General features: G+C 45.4%; 1 protein-coding gene across 1 annotated transcript; it reads left to right on the top strand.

Annotated features, from left to right (window-relative positions):
* The first annotated feature begins 110 nt into the window (after positions 1-110).
* LOC108926443 (DNA topoisomerase 1-like) lies at positions 111-14,493 on the top strand. Its single transcript, XM_018739116.2, has 21 exons — positions 111-240; positions 639-666; positions 5,285-5,378; positions 6,037-6,145; positions 6,390-6,448; positions 6,562-6,657; positions 7,102-7,174; positions 7,268-7,359; positions 7,473-7,588; positions 8,439-8,560; positions 8,747-8,869; positions 9,142-9,329; positions 9,483-9,627; positions 10,011-10,154; positions 10,497-10,682; positions 11,388-11,456; positions 11,686-11,800; positions 12,005-12,132; positions 12,236-12,330; positions 12,422-12,571; positions 13,781-14,493. The coding sequence occupies exons 1-21, from the start codon at positions 208-210 to the stop codon at positions 13,881-13,883; spliced, it is 2,268 nt and encodes a 755-aa protein (XP_018594632.1). The 5' UTR covers positions 111-207; the 3' UTR covers positions 13,884-14,493.
* The last annotated feature ends 1,911 nt before the right edge of the window (positions 14,494-16,404 follow it).

The raw sequence follows: 16,404 nt of genomic DNA on the forward strand, positions 1-16,404 counted from the left end.
GACACGTCATCGCGTACGGACGCACGTACGCAAAGGCGGAGCCATGTGGTCCAATACGGCTGCGCAGCTCCCATTTAAACTCGGCGCATGCGCAGTCACTGTAAATCGGGACTTGGCGTGTTACACAATCGCGTCCCGTTCCATTCTGTTCTGCTCCAGGCCGCTCTCTTCGTCGCACTTTGTCACCTTTAAATCCGCAGCAGGGAAATGAGTGTCGATCGCGGTTACAGTGACACCCAGGTACTCTGATGGCCCGGTGAATGTGGGAATATTTGTGACATAAGTCTGCCTTCCACGGAGTGCTGAGCCGGGTGTGCGGCTCAAGTCAAGTCAAGTGAAGTGTACAAGTTACTCCGGCGAAGTGTTAAACTAGTTGAGAGTGCAGCGACGGTGATGGATATTCCGCTATCCTCCCTCCGTGTCCTGTCCAAGGACTTCACTGACTTAGCTGGGAGTTGAGTTCCTGGTAGAACTCGCTAGAATTTGCCGAGGAAGAGCCTCGGGAAGGACGTGCCGGGGGAGTTCGGCGCGCGGCCCGGGCCTCTCGGTGGGGGATGGCTGCTGGCGATGGGGAGTGAAAAAGCAGCGCTTCCCCGTGCGCTTACGGCCTCTCTTGTGTCTCTCTTCTTGTTTTCCAGATGGAGATCGGCTCCCGGGCCAACTCGGGTGAGTGAGTGAGTGTCCTCTTGCCTTGTCCCAGGCAGGACCGGGCGTCAGAGCCGTACTCTCTCTGCCCTCTCCCTCAGTCTCCCGGCTCGCACACATACAGCAGCAGCAATGGCGCCCGCGCTCTAAGTCCGTCTCTGCTTCCCTCTCGCCGCTATTGTTCACATTGAGCTTCTTTTAGAGCCGCTTTAACGACCCTTTCCGCCCGTTCAAACGCGCTTTCCCATAGAGCCGGAGCCCCTTTCTCCACAGCGGTCCTTTGGAGCCAGTTGCGAGGGGTTGCCGGGGCCTATTTTATCGCCCAAAGCTGCCTTTCGGGGGCTTGAGGACTTAGTCTCTGCGCCATTTTCTACTCTGCCTCCCGGCGCCGGGTGGTTCGCGCCGCTCTGAGCCCGCTTCGGGCAGCGGGGAGCCCGGCTGGGCCCGTAGGGAAACGCCGGGGACCAGAGAGACAGACGCTTCCTCGCAGGTGTGAGCATTTTTTTAAAATACACCACAACCGTCTGAGGCGAAAACTAAGTCGGCGCGGCGGGGCTTTGTTGCCCTGTCGCTCTCCGTTTGAACTTGGCTCGGAGAAAAGAGACATTGAAACTTAGTTTCCGGGCCACTTTGCCCGTGACAGCGGTGTGTTTAGCAAAAGCCCAGCGGGAGAGAAGGATCGGGAGGGGGGGCGACGGAGGCCTCCGCCATCGGGCCCAGTTCGTCGTTCCTCGTGCGAGCCGCAGCAGCGTTTCTGTGAACAAACTGACCCAAGTTAGACGGGCTCTTTCTTCCTTATGAACTCTTCCACATTCATTGCTGTTACCAAGGACTCGTTTGAATGTTCTCGCAAAATTAAGGTGTTTGCACTTTGTTTTTATTCGAGGTCGTTACAGAGTAGTAAAGTATGACTAGAAAGTTTACAGTACTGGAGAGTAAAACACTGTTACCCTGGTTACCTTGTCAGTCAGTGTGAACGGATGGGTTCCCTATCAGCACCTGAGTGGTAATAATCACACTGTCGGTGCCACATGTAAACACTGATTCCATCAATTGTGTAAATATGTTACAATTAATAAGCACAGCATTAAAGAATCATTAATGGAAAATATAGCCATGTCAGTGGTTACTCTGCTAGTTTGTGATGGTAACAGCAATGACATAAATTTTATGTGGCTACATTCATCTCAAGGTTTGATCACAATATTAATAGTTATAGAGAGTAGCTAACGAATGACTATAATAGCAGGATTCTAATAGATGGGCTACATTAATATTAATGTTAAATAATGGTTACAATATGTGTAGTTATCATTGGCATCCATCAATCTAGAAAGACCATGGAATTGCGCCTTGGTTTTGTCCACTTCACGGTGGTTTACATCGCCGGCCGTGACTGTGAAGGCCCAAACGAGAATGACAACCAAGGATTGTGTAGTTATAAAAGCCAAAAAGGTAACATTAAAGAACACAGATTTATAAAGGTGAGAAGCGATGGTTACATTGTTCAAGATCTAATAGACTGTAAATTTGTCATCAGAGTTTAGCCAAGACTAATAGTTAAAAATGACTAAAGAACCATTACAAGACATTAGGACTATGTAAAATGATTAGTGATATTTAAGAAACTTAGCATTGATGAAATGGTTATATTAATAAGGAGTTAAACTGCTGGTTACCATATCAAAGTACTGGTTACATGATTGGCAATGTAAAGAAATGTTTACATGAGTAATGATATACAATGGTTGGCACTTTTAGTGGTCCATTTGAATGGCTGCATTGTTGATGGTAAAGAATGGGTGCCGTTTTAACAGCAAAGTTAACAGCATTAAAGTATCGTTATATTTGTAGCGTAAAAGGATGGTTGCATTAGTTGTCATGTCAAATGATGGTTACACGGTGTTCCATTATCTTCACCTGCTTTGTTCCCAGATTTTGGTGCTGCCCAGGCTCTTCTGACCTGTCGGGACATGGCCAGGAAGGTTGGCTTAGCAGTAACAAGTCTCCACACGCAGCCCCAGGGCACAAACACGCAGACTTGTTTGGTTGTTTCTGGAGTGTTTGTCATCATTTGTCTTCACTGGGCATCCTGTCATCACTGGAAGGGTAGTCCTTGCTCAAAGGTTCCTTCTCACACCTCCTGCTATACGTGTGATCACTTTTACTGTTTTTAGAATTTTTTTTTTTTTTTTTTTTTACCATTTTGGGAAAAGTTGGCACTGCGAAGGTTCATGCTGAATTTGCCTCTAGTTTTGCTGTCTCAAGATGTGTGCAAGAATCTGAGTCAGTTGTCACATCTTGTAAATTCGAGTTTCCTGTTTCTCCCACCTTTGTCCGTTTGTCACACAGTGACAAGTAATATGGCGGTTTTGGTTTTGGGCAGTCTTCTCGAGCCGGTTACATTCTGTGCGTTCCTGAGTCATTCAGCTTTTAAACAGTTTAATTTTTTAGCTTGTGTGTGCTTGTGCTTTTTTTTTTTTTTTTTTTAAAACCTTTTCACGCTTTTCCAGAAGTCTGCCTAGATGCAAGTTGTCTTTCTATGTGTGTGTACAGACGGATTCAAGATATGCCTTATCTAGCCAAGGTACAGCGGCTGGGGGGCCCTCTATTGTACCTTGACTGTAGGAGTGCACACACTCAGTGACGTGTGTTGATCTTGGCTGGTGCTGAGCGTCTTGTTCATCCCTGATAAAAAGCGCTAACTTTGTAGTCTTTGTGTGTTAAACCGGGACTCTCGTACTCAGCTGTGTTATTACCCCCCCCCCCCCCCCCCCCCCCCCCCCAGTGTCTCTTGACTTTAGCGTGTTCATCTTTTTCTGTTTACTTGTAGCTGTTCAGTTACTGAACAGGTGTTGTGTATTTTTTGTGGTCTGTATATTTATAACTTATGCCAGACATCTGCGGCAAACGCACTAAAGATTTTCACCACCTGTACACTTGTGGTTATGGTGAAGTGACAATCATTTGACTTGATTTATCAGCAGGGGCCATATTAATTTTATCAGTTGCCTTATGAGTCGAAGGTCCTGGGTGTGAATCCTGTCTTCTGCTGTAGTATTCATCAAGGTACTTATGCAGCATTGTTATAGTAACAGATAAGTAAAACATTTTAAATTTATGTATCATTTTAAGTTTCTGTAGACAACGGGAAAGTGGTTCAGAAGGTTTTTTTTTTTTTTTCTTCTCTTGCGTTCAGGGTGTTGGTAATGTGTCTTCCTGGAGGCTTGTCCTCTAGTCTGAGCAATGACATTTTAACACTGAACATTTCAAGGTTACTTTCTAAGTGTTTGATGCCAACAAGCTGATGTGCTGTGTTTCAAGTGCAGAACCATTCAAACATACAGCCGCACGGGCTCAAGCCAGCTGGGTGGAATCTGGGCCATATCAGAATTCAGTTCCATTTATCTTTACAGGGGTGCTTCTGTTGCTTGCGCCCCACCAGTGTGCTCTTTATAGGTTCTTCAGGTTGGGTGGTGTGCTGTCAAGGTGCTTGTTGATGTTTAATTTGAAACATGTGCTTTGTAGGGTTTCAGTTGCCAACACTGGGCTACCAGTGTGTAATGAGAAGATAAAATTTATCTGCTCCTCTATTCAAATTCACAAATCCTGCTGAGAGTCTTGCCAGACTGTCCACTAAAAAATTAAACTGAAACCTAATATGCAGTGCTGTGGCACTAGAGGGCGCTCTTTGGTTTGGTCTCACACCTGATTTTCTGCTGGATTTTTCTTACCTGACTCAACTGTTTGGAAAGCCCTGCGGATTATTTGACGACTCTCAGATAAGGAAGCTGGACTGCCCTCAACCGTGCGACTGTGTTGGATTAGCGTAACTGGAGAAGAGAAACTGAACAAAAGGAACTCATTTCACAAGGCCTGCTTCAGAATAGGGCTTTATAATGATAGAATTGCTTTGTGTGTGTGTGAGTGAGTGAGAACACTTTCATGGGTTTGATTTGCCCATTTACCTGCCAGCATCTCTGGCTGACGGGGTCCTTGTTGTGGTAGGATCCCTGTGTGCCCACACTTCCGTGGTCCTGCTACATTGTCTGTTTTAGCAATATAGTGTGTTGCAGTTTCGCACTCTGGTGCAAAAGGAGATGCTTGGGCGTCTCTTGGACTTCCTGTCTTTTTTTATGGCACCCGTTACCCTCTGATGGACCCTTTCTCATTACATCTTCTGCTGCAGATACATTCAGGCTAGTTTATTGCTCACATTGTTTGTGTCGGGGAAGTGTTGAGGAAACAGATTCCATCTGTTCTCAAGCACTCTAGCCACGTCAGGAGGTTGTTACTTTTATACATTTATTACTGGTCTCAGTTGGCGTGGTGCTCGGAACCAACCTCCCCCATCTGCTTCGTTTTAACACCTTTAGGAATGTGCATTTTAGCTTTTCCTTCACTTTTCCTTCCTTATCTTCAGTCCAGAGTCTTGTTTCTTTTCAGCAAATTAGTTTAAACTGAGGGATATGTGAATGAGATGTTTCTCACTAGAGCCCTTTGTTTGAAAGCTCCTCTTCCAGATCCCCAGGCCAGACACCCTCACCTCAGTGTGCATACTGTGTCAATGGGGTTGCTCCTCATTAGTTTGTCTCTCTGCTTGGTGGTGAGAGAATGTCTCTGTTTTCTGCTCCTGCAGACCATCATCACAAACAAAAGCAGAAGGACAAAGAGCATCGGCATAAAGACCACAAGAGGGACAAGGACCACGAGAAGTTCAAGTACACAAACAGGTACAACACAATACGTGGCCTCTTCTTATTCTGAACACATACTCACACAATGACTCAGTGACTTGTCAAACACCCAGGCTTTGTGGATGACTGTAATACCAGTGACACTTTACACATGGGGGGACAGATGGTAATATTCTCTTTGGTGGACAAACAGTGCTGCTCTTTAAATACGCACACAGAAAAAGGGACACATCGCTTTTGCGTATGTGAAATGGCGGTTTAATCATTGGTAGTCTAAATTCAGCTGCAGGCTTTTGATTGTACTTCGTGTGTAACTCGACTGTCTAGGGTTTGCGACTCTGGCTTTCAGAGAAGAATGTGTTTGTAGTTTAACTGTATGTGAATGAAGGTGTAAAAGTGCGGAGACATAGTTGACATTGTATTCAGCCTCCCTTAGTCACCCTGTCAGAGCCCACTCCTCCTAGTGGGTCTGAGTCCTGAAGTCTTGGGGTCCAGTAACTGGCTGGTGGGCATTGGACTCCCAGGGCTTCTCGGGGTTTCTGCAGACTGTTTTTGTGTGGGGGGGGGGGTGCTGGTATTTAAAGAAAAATACGCATTCCTTTGTTGGTCACCGTTGTTCCCAGAGGTTTTGGTAATTTCTCTGGAATCAGTGTTTCCTTTAGCCTCCATCCCTGCTGATGTGCAAACTATCCAGTTTCAGTGACCACGGGGACTTCTTGGAAAAGAAACACAAAGAGAAGATGAGGTTCAAGGAGGATGGCTCAGACAAACACAAGCACAAGGAGAAGCGGAAAGAAGACAAGGTCTGTGAGAGCAGAGTTCTCATTGTTTGATTTCTAATTTGAGATGTTAGTGGTTTTTGTAATGTTTGGAGAAACGCAATCCACTTTTTGATTTTCAAGACTGATCTGATGAAGATGAGAATTATTGGAGGTTTACGCCCCATGGGATAAAAAACATTGTTGTCTGACTGATTCTTGCTTGGACTCCCAGACGAGCCGTTGTGAACCTGATCTTTCTGATATCCACTTTTTGCTTGTTCCACAGCTCAAGTCCTCTGGTTCGGATGTAAGGGTGAAGAAAGAGCAGGCGAATGGCTTTGCCAGGTGGGTCTCCAGGCCTCTTGGCGCTGTTATACCCTGTTGGTAGTGTCAAACACCTTATCACTGCGGTGGACAGTTCTGTAGCCTTACTTGTCTGGTCACTCCCGATGCTTTAGCCCTCCACGAATCAAAATGGAACACAATGATGGCTTCTACCACTCGCCCAAGCATGAGAAGTCCTTGAAAAGAGAGCATGATGATGATGATGATGAGTGAGTACACTGATCCTCAAACTCCAGGGGATGCTCATAAAAATCACCAGTCTTGTGTCCCTGTTTCATATAGTCTTTTACAGTTCTTATGTGCTTACATATGAATGTCTTATTCCCTTTGTGGAGAACGGTCTTCCTCCCCAGCTTTTTATAAAGATCCTTTTATATTTCTGATTCATATCCCCTTTCTTGCTCATTTAAAATGAGTTTTCTTGGACACAGTCAACAGCTAAATAAAGACTAGCGATATTTTTGAAACGTGAGTTTTGTTCTACTTGCTTGTTGGTTTTTAAGTGTTTTTTGATCCTTTTGGCTACATGTAGTTTATTGGTGTTCTGCAGACACATGGGAGCTTCCTCAGCTTTCTCAGTGTTCTCCAATCCCCAGTGGTCAACATGAGCGGGTCAGAAGTCTGGTAGAATCATGGGTGGTCTTGTCTTACAGCTCTGAGTTCAAACCCAAGAAAATCAAAGTTGAAAATGACAAGAAGGCCAAGAAGAGGAAGGGCGAAGGCGAGGTGGTGACTGGTCGCCGATGTCGCAGTTGTACTAAGGCCATGTTGATGGTGCCTTGCTTTTTCATGCTTTCGACTGCTCTGTGTTCCCCTCAGGATGTCAAACCCAAGAAGAAGCAGAAGGGAAAGGATGCTGGGGGTGATAGGAGAAAGAAGGCAAAGGAGGAGCCAGAGGATAAGTGGAAATGGTATTTTGGAGGGGAACAGTGGTCAGAGAAAAGTTTGTGTTCCAGCTGTGGTTTTTTTTTTTTTTTTTAAATGTGTTTATACAAATTGATTCTTCCCGATTTTTGCATCACAGGTGGGAGGAGGAACGGTACACTGATGGCCAGAAATGGAAGTTTCTTGAACACAAAGGTCCAGTTTTTGCGCCGCCATATGAGCCTCTGCCAAGTAATGTCAACTTCTACTATGATGGTAAGTTGAGAAATGGGGAGCTTGTGGTCTGAGCACTGGACGCTCAATATGTGGAACCTGTCGGTTGTGGTCATTAGAGTGCTGCATAGTGGAGTCGGTGATGCTGACGTGATCGCCATTACAGTAACTGATAATTCAAACGAAATGGCTGAGGAGCCTGAATGTGGGTCAGTTGCTGAGCTTTTAATAACTTCTTTATGCTTGGATGAATGATGTGGAGCAGCTTGAGACTGTCTGATTTCTCTTGGTACCTTCTGACTGGTCCAGTTTCTTTCACATACTGTCTTCCATCGTTTTTGTGGCTGTATGGTTTCCCTACAGGAATAAGCCATTTAATTATAGTAAAGTTTACAATAACAGTAAAAATACTGGCTCATCAGCTTAACACAGTTGAGACAATTCTGTATGTTGCTGGTCTTTGTCTCCCAGAATCAAAGGATAGTAATGGAGATCTTCCTTGATTTAGTTGCTGGTTAGATTCTGTTAAAAGCTTGGATATACCTGCAGTAATTGCTTTGCCTTTGTTTTAATGTAGCTGAAACTTAAATATTAAAATGATCATCTTACTGATTAAATGCAGATTAGTTCCTGCACTATTTGGCTGCTCTTTTATTGTTAAACATTGGTTGTTTGCTTTGCTTCAGACACATTTCAGAAAATTAATCATGCTGTTAAAAATATACTCAAATGTGTTTCTGACAAGATGGGTAAACAATTTTAAGTAGCTTAACGTAAGTCGCTTTGGCAAAAAGCATCAGATAAATGAATGCATGCAAATTTTCTGGAGCTAAAACAACCGGCACTAGAGTGGACCTTTGACCCTTGATATGTCTGTGCACCCTCTTGACAGGAAAACTCTTCAAGCTGAGTTTAGAGGCAGAGGAAGTTGCCACTTTCTTTGCCAAAATGCTGGACCATGAGTACACCACCAAGGAAATCTTCCAGAAGAACTTCTTCAAGGACTGGAGGAAGGTGAGGCTCCTCACAAGTGGCTGTGTGAACTGTAGCGTGTTGGTTTAATTCTACCCTTCCCTCCTAGTTAACATGTAGTCCTAAGCAAAACAGTCCTCATACAGGTGACATTGGACCTTGAAGGATCTGTTACTGTTGCAAGGGATTAACCTAGATACTGTCCTGTTTCTCGCTTTCCACACACAGGAAATGACCTCCGAAGAGAAGGCAGTGATCACAGACCTGAAGAAGTGTGACTTCACGGAGATGAGCCAGTACTTCAAGGCACAGTCGGAGGCCAAGAAGCAGATGTCAAAAGAAGAGAAGCAGGTCAGTCCTTTGAGGCATTGAGACAGAGCTTCGGGTGTACAGAGGGAGGTGTCCTGGGGGAGGCACTGAAATGTAATTTTCCGCTAAATATTTACTTGTAGAAATGATCACGGGAACCAAGGTCTTGAGTACTATTTCCTGTACAATTGTCTGCCATGTGAACAAAGAAGAGCAGTGTAATGTACTGAATTTCTTCTACAAAGAGTGATGTTACCAGGGGTTTGGTCCTCTGGCTCAATGTGTGTATACTTACATTTTGACCCTTCTCACAGAAAATCAAGGAGGAAAATGAACGAGTTCTGCAGGAATATGGCTTCTGCATAATGGACAACCACCGGGAGCGCATTGCTAACTTCCGCATCGAGCCACCAGGCCTGTTCCGCGGCCGTGGGGACCACCCCAAGATGGGCATGCTGAAGCGCCGGATCCGGCCAGAGGACGTCATCATCAACTGCAGCAAGTGAGTGGACGTAACCCTGGGTGGGTCGTCCATTAACGGCTGATGCTTGTACCTGTGCTACTTGTGGTAGACAATGAGCTGTGCAAGGTCCCCAGTCTCATGGAAGAGCTGTCATACTGGATGTCTCTTATTTCTCCCTCTCCTTTTATAAAGGGACTCAAAGCACCCTAGGCCACCCCCAGGTACCAAGTGGAAGGAAGTCCGGTATGACAATAAGGTGACCTGGCTGGCATCATGGACAGAAAATATCCAGGGCTCCATCAAGTATGTCATGCTGAACTCTAGCTCAAGAATCAAGGTAGGCCGCAGGTGATGGTGGAGGGACTCGTGGGCCTCGGGCTTTTATATGCTACAATATGTGAATATGGGGAGGTTTCTGCTGTAATTGAAATAAACAGAACGAGGTCAAGCTGTTGCTCATATAGGAATGTATCACCACCTGCAGATGGCTTGAACAGCTGCAGAAATGATGACAAATGTAAATATTGAGTGTCGCACGTCTGTTTCTGGGATTTTGTGAGAATTCTCTGCAGTTGAGATGCAAGACTTAACCCTGGCTGTTTATGTAATAAACAGAACATTGTGTTGCTGTGTGCTTACTCTTTCACCACAGCCCATGTGCACAGTGGTAAGGTGCTGCTGGTATCATTGGTGCTCACCCATTGATTTTTCTCTCCGTAGGGAGAGAAGGACTGGCAGAAGTATGAAACCGCGCGGAGGCTGAAGAAGTGTGTGGACCAAATCCGAAACCAGTACCGGGAGGATTGGAAATCTAAGGAGATGCGGATCCGCCAGCGCTCAGTGGCGCTGTATTTCATCGACAAGGTGAGGTGGTGCTCTGGTACACTAGGTCTGGGCTGTGGGTGTACAGCTTGAAAGAACCATACGCATTGCACTGTGTTTATTACAGAAGGCATCAGGCAGGTAGACTTACTCCTTTGGTCAGCATGCAGTATAGTTGTGAACTTCTGAAGAAGTTCCAACAAACAGCTGGAGTTAGTTGTCAGCATTTTCTGTAATCCCTGTTTTTTTTTTTTTTTTCTGCCATCTTTGTCAGAAGCCCATTGCTTCACTGAAAACTGGAGTGAATGTGGTTTGTAGTCATTTGCCACTGTACCTGCTTCCTTTTGAGTGACCTGTGTGAACACATACCCCATTCCCTCATAGCTGGCCCTGAGAGCGGGGAACGAAAAGGAGGAGGGTGAGACTGCGGACACTGTGGGCTGCTGTTCTCTGCGAGTTGAGCACATCAGGCTGTTCCCAGAGTTGGACGGCCAGGAATATGTGGTGGAGTTTGACTTCCCAGGAAAAGACTCCATCAGATACTACAACAAAGTTCCTGTAGAAAAGAGGGTGAGAGAGCGAGACAAACATAACATTGCTGCGAGAATCTACTTTTGATGGTTACTAGCAGCCAGGTTTTTATGGAGTAAATCTGCACATGGGTCTTGAATGCTGGGAGGGATTTAGCACATCTAAGGAGCACTGAGTTCATTGCACCACATCAGGGCCAAAACTAAGAACCTATAGGCTTTTCATTTTGGACTGCTTGTGAATAGGACCATCAAGCTGCCAGAGACACAGGAGCTCTGTGTCTTTGTGCCATGGGGAGTGATCGGGTCCTGTAGGTATCGGGGTTCAGATCCTTTGCCCTTGTAAGCTGTAATCAGAGTGTTGAACTTAATATGGGCAGCAACAGGAAGCTACCTGAAGAGATGGGGTAAGGAGTTATACACATCAGTGCAACCGCATAATGCGGTATTTTGACCTACACCACATGTTGACATTAAGGTCAAATGCGAATTGGTTTGGTAAAATCGCCACCTGTCTAAAGGATCTAATGGTACAGCAGGAGGGCTCCCAGAGACTTAACAGCCTGCTATCTTTTGATTTTACCTGTTGTCATATCTTGGACTTCTGTCCCACCTAGTCCTGGTCTCAACACCAAACAACCACCCGTATCAATCGAGTGTCCGGGTGCATTTGGCACGGTGTGCTGTGAGTGTTGGCAAACTTAGTCCACTTCTGTTGAATTGTGGCACTTTGTTTCTCCTCCAGGTCTACAAGAATCTCCAGCTGTTCATGGAAAACAAGCAGCCGGAGGATGACCTGTTTGACCGCCTCAATGTGAGTATGCCAGTTGGACAGAATACTCTGTCCCTTGTAATGGTCATTTTTGGAGTCTGGAATGTTCTGAGCTCCTGAACTCTGCTGGTGTTCTGTAAACTGTGCTGTAAATGTTGTTATAGTTGGGGACTCCAGCCCACTAGTTTGGCATTCAGCACCATTTGGACAGGTGAGGTTTGTCTTTCGTGTCACACCGGGTCAGATACTGAGCCACCTTTCTTCTCTACAGACATCTATTCTGAACAAACATCTCCAGGAACTGATGGATGGACTGACGGCCAAAGTGTTCCGTACCTACAACGCCTCCATCACCTTACAGCAGCAACTGAAGGAACTGACTAACCGTGAGTTAAGAACCGATGGTTGTTGGAGGTTCAGAGTGACCACTGTCCTGTGAGGTGCAGGTTTGGGCCATTGGCCCAACACAGTCCACTGCTGGAGCTCTAACCTGCATCTCCTGGGAGCTCTGGAAGGGCAGAGTATTTCTTTTGATGCTGGAGTGTGGTGCCAGGTCTCTGGTTTTCACGTCTGTTCTGCGTCATCTCCAGCGGAAGAAAACGTCCCTGCCAAGATCCTGTCCTACAATCGTGCAAACCGTGCTGTGGCCATCCTGTGTAACCACCAGAGGGCGCCACCCAAAACATTTGAGAAGTCCATGCAAAACCTGCAGTCCAAGGTAAAGAACACAGTGAAACCAAGCCTTTGTAGGGTGTTTGGTGTAGTGGGCAGGTACACAGCTGCCAAAGCTGTCCCTCTTGTGACATTTCTCTCCTGTACAGATTGATGCAAAGAAGGACCAGCTCTCTGAGGCAAAGAGAGAGCTGAAGAGCGCCAAGGCTGACGCCAAGGTCCGGCGGGACGAGAAATCCAAAAAGTATGCTGGCTGCTGGGTAGGGGATGGGCAAGGGTTGCCGTTGTCTAGTTGCCGGTAGCAACCCAGACATAACCTCCTGCTGCCTCATCAGAGCCGTGGAGACCAAGAAGAAAGCTGTGCAGAGGATAGAGGAGCAGCTGATGAAGCTTGAAGTCCAGGCGACAGACCGAGAGGAGAACAAACAGATCGCTTTGGGCACCTCCAAACTGAACTACTTGGACCCCCGCATCTCAGTGGCTTGGTGAGACCTGAGCGTGACGATTGTGAAAGGAACACTGTACTGTTCCTTCACCCAAGTGCTTGTATTACAAGAATTGACAATGATGTGGACATAATTTGAGTGCCAGCCTGAGAAAGTCAAACAGATGAAGTAGCTGAAGTCGTGATGATGCTGAGCACCACACAAAGCAAGTAGCCTCTTCTCCAGCATGTCCCTTTAGTCCCAAAGCACAACAGTTTTACAGTGTTAAAAGCTTTAGTGTGGAAGAAATTTGACAACTTAACTGATGGACCCAAGACAGGAGAGGGTATCTTGCTTTATTTCACCACAGCTGGAGGGAGAGTCCCCTGTGTCAGAGTCTAGGGAGTCTCCCCAAGCATCTGATATTAAATAGTTCTAAAAGCGTATGCTACATATATGGTAATGTTTCTCATTGGCTTTCTTTCTGCATGGCCAACGCATGCTTAGCTCATTTACTTCTAATTCGCTACTTACCATCTACTACATTTCGTATTGGCTAAAATAAGGTATGCTCATTATAGCAGGCACCCTACATCCCTTCAGCTTCTCTCTCAGCCTGGCAACATTATTTTCTTGTTTTTAGTACCAGCCAGTGTTGGTTACCCCTTAGAGTTGGGGGTGCAGTTCTGGTACATTCCTGCTTCTCACACAATGGTCTTTATGAAGCAGTTACAGAACACATCAGTTGTATATTTAATAAATAGCATCATTTCTGCTGAATGTTCTTATTTTTCTCTCACAGAAGCAAATAGATCCTTATGCATGAGCTTAAAACTTGAGTTGATAAAATGCACAACTCTTTTGAAAGGGAGTATCATCACAAATTAGTCATTTGATGTGCCATTCATTTATTGCAGAGTTAGCACAAACACTTTTTAACAGCTCAGCAAACGGATTCCCAGTGATTACAGCAATTCCATAATTAAAATTGCCTCCTTACGTTGTGTTGTCATTTGAATCCAAGTCTAGAATACCATTTCCTGTCTTTAAAACATAAGGGAGGAATTTAGCATGCTTGATTGGGGGTATAGAGGAACCTTTTTGTGGTTCAGCAATGCGTTTTTTCACCCCTCATTTAAAGTAATGTTCACTTAAGCTGATGTTCAGGAAACTAACTGTAACCTAAATCCTGTGGCATACAGCCATGCTAATGCCTGACAGATGGAGGAGCTGTGGTCCGTTATAGCTGCTGTCGTTTGTCCCGTCCAGGTGTAAGAAGTGGGGAGTGCCTATTGAGAAGATCTACAACAAGACCCAGCGGGAAAAGTTTGCCTGGGCCATCGACATGGCTGAAGATGACTTTGAGTTTTAAATCTGGTTTTTGGCTGCAATTTTTCTTTCTTTTTAATTTTTAGAACTTGTTTTTAGCGTATCTCAGACCACCAGGTGATCAACCAGAAAGGTGAGCTGACGCAAGAGGGCAGCAGCACAAGGAGATAGAGGAAGGTGGACGTGATAAACGGAGGCCTGTGGGGGCAGGGGGGTGCGGTGGGCCCGTCTGTCCATCCGCCCCAGGCCTCGAACCAGAGACGTCTCGCTGTTCCGCTCACGGGCAGGGGACCAAAGGGCGGCACATTCCCCTTCCAGCAGGACTCCCGCTCTTCTTGCAAGCTTTGAACTCTGCAACCCTGTAGCTCTTTCTCCACCGTCTTTTTAGCAATGCTTTGATTTTGTTCACTTAAGCCCGTATTTTTAATCCCTCTATTTATGAATTCTATATTTTAATCATGAATCCAAGATGACCTTAAAGAACACGGCACCTGGGGAGCGTGGTTCCGTGAGTCCGAGTGGGAACCAGTTTACCGCACGTACTGTGTCCGAACAGCGAGTGTGTGGCACCAGAGCCTGCGAGCCCACCTTGCGCGTGGCGTGTTGGTCCTGTCTTTCCCTTGGGCACCAAAGCTGCACGGCGACGATGACAAGAACCTGCAAACTATGTCTGTGTACAACATTTTAGGAGACAGAATGTGAAATGTATAAACTTTTTATTAATGGTTTCTATCAGGGACTTATTTTTTCAGTGTAAATGTGAAGGGATGTTTTATTTTGTCATGTGCACCGCATACATCCTGTGACTGTCCATGGAGTGACCATTCAATTAACTTAATTCTAACAACCTTTTCCAAGGGGGGAGACTCCTATATCTGTTACTTGAAGAAAATGCTGTTTTTAATGCTGTGGAGGGAAAACGTGTTTCCCTCAAAAGGGTCAGAGGAAGCCATTGTGAGGGATGTTAACTTTGCCAAAAACAAAAGAAAATGGGGGAAGAAAAATGTTACGCTTGTACGGCTCTTTCAGACTGTAAAGATTTTGTGGGGGCAGTTAACAAATTTTAATGTGAATTACGACTTACTCCACATTTACGTGAGGGAGGTGACATGTTAATCCACGCGTCTCTACAGGTTTAGCAAACTTGTTCTGTAATGGCCTTCAATGTGTTTCTCTCTTGCGCCCTGTAGCATATTTAAATAAAAAAAAAAAAACAAATCCCTACGACTTCAGATGGTCGTCTGTCGTGAGTTCATTTGGTCCATGTGTAACGTCCGACTCTACTATGGCGAAGGTGTGTTCACTGTGGTGAGACCCAACTTGAGAGAAGGAGCTGAATTTTTACGGAAAGTGCTTTGTTTCTGGAGCAAAGTCCAGGAGTGTTTACCGTGTTTCTGAATTTTGCTGACGGATGTACAAGTTCAGTTCTTTTGTGTGTGAAGTTTGAGTACGTGGAAGAAGCGTCTTGGCGCTTCCCCCAGCAGAGGGGGGGTCAGGAACACATTCTGCAGGTGCGAAAACTTGATTCGTGTTCCTTTTTCCAGTACGTTGTCCTTAGACTTTTTTGTCATTTGAATTTTATTGCATTTGGCCATGCTCGTCACGGTGTGTTGGAATTTCACCAGAACTGATAAACTGTGTGTGTTGGTAAGATGAGTTGACAAGGCAACGAAGACTTTGAATTAAGGTCTGTGGCCAAAATGAGTTAAGGTTCGAGGGGTGGTGGGTCACCTTACCATTTTAATGACTTTTCATCGGAGAACTCATGTCTTATTGGTGTTTGTGCTACAGCAGCATCGATGAAGCTCTTCACTGTTTGCCCCAGTCAAACCACAACCAGTTCAGTACCTGTTTCTGTGCACATTTTTCTCTCCGGGCTCCATATGGCTTATAAGCGAATTTGAACTTTGAATAACGTGAACACCAGTGGCTTCTGGGCACATCTTCCTGCTGGAAGCCCTGAAATGCATTAATTGTTGTATGCAATTTCTAGCAATGGTGCAAAAAACTTGAAATTTGGCCTAAGGACAATGAGTATTTCAATTCTGCATAATTTTTTTTCACATCTACAATAGTTTAAATTTTTCAGTCTGAGAAGTGTTTACAAATTTTGCCTATAATTTTCACAGTAGGACACCATTCAAAACAAAGTAGTCATTTATGGATAAAAATCATTCACAAAACAGAAGTCATCCTGCTCTCAACGCACGAGCTTCTTGCTCTTCCCAAGGTGTTAGTGTGAAGTCTGTACGCTAAACTACAGATTTACCCATTTATACATCACTGTAATTTTACTGTACTAAATTCAGGGTGAGTTCCTTGCTCAAGAGCACTACAACGGCAGGTGGGATTCGAACCCAGGATTGTCTGATTGCACAGCAACAGCACTAACTGCTGCGCCAACTGTTTGAGGAAAGTGCAACAGTTTAACAAAAGGCATCAGATGGCAAAGGGGTTAGTGCTGTTGCTGTGCAATCAGACAATCCTGGGTTCGAATCCCACCTGCCGTTGTAGTGCTCTTATGGTGCCAGCCTACCGTGGGCCCTACTTCAGAAATACTCTCC

Source organism: Scleropages formosus, chromosome 5 (genome assembly GCF_900964775.1).
Source record: "Scleropages formosus chromosome 5, fSclFor1.1, whole genome shotgun sequence".
NCBI lineage: Eukaryota > Metazoa > Chordata > Actinopteri > Osteoglossiformes > Osteoglossidae > Scleropages > Scleropages formosus.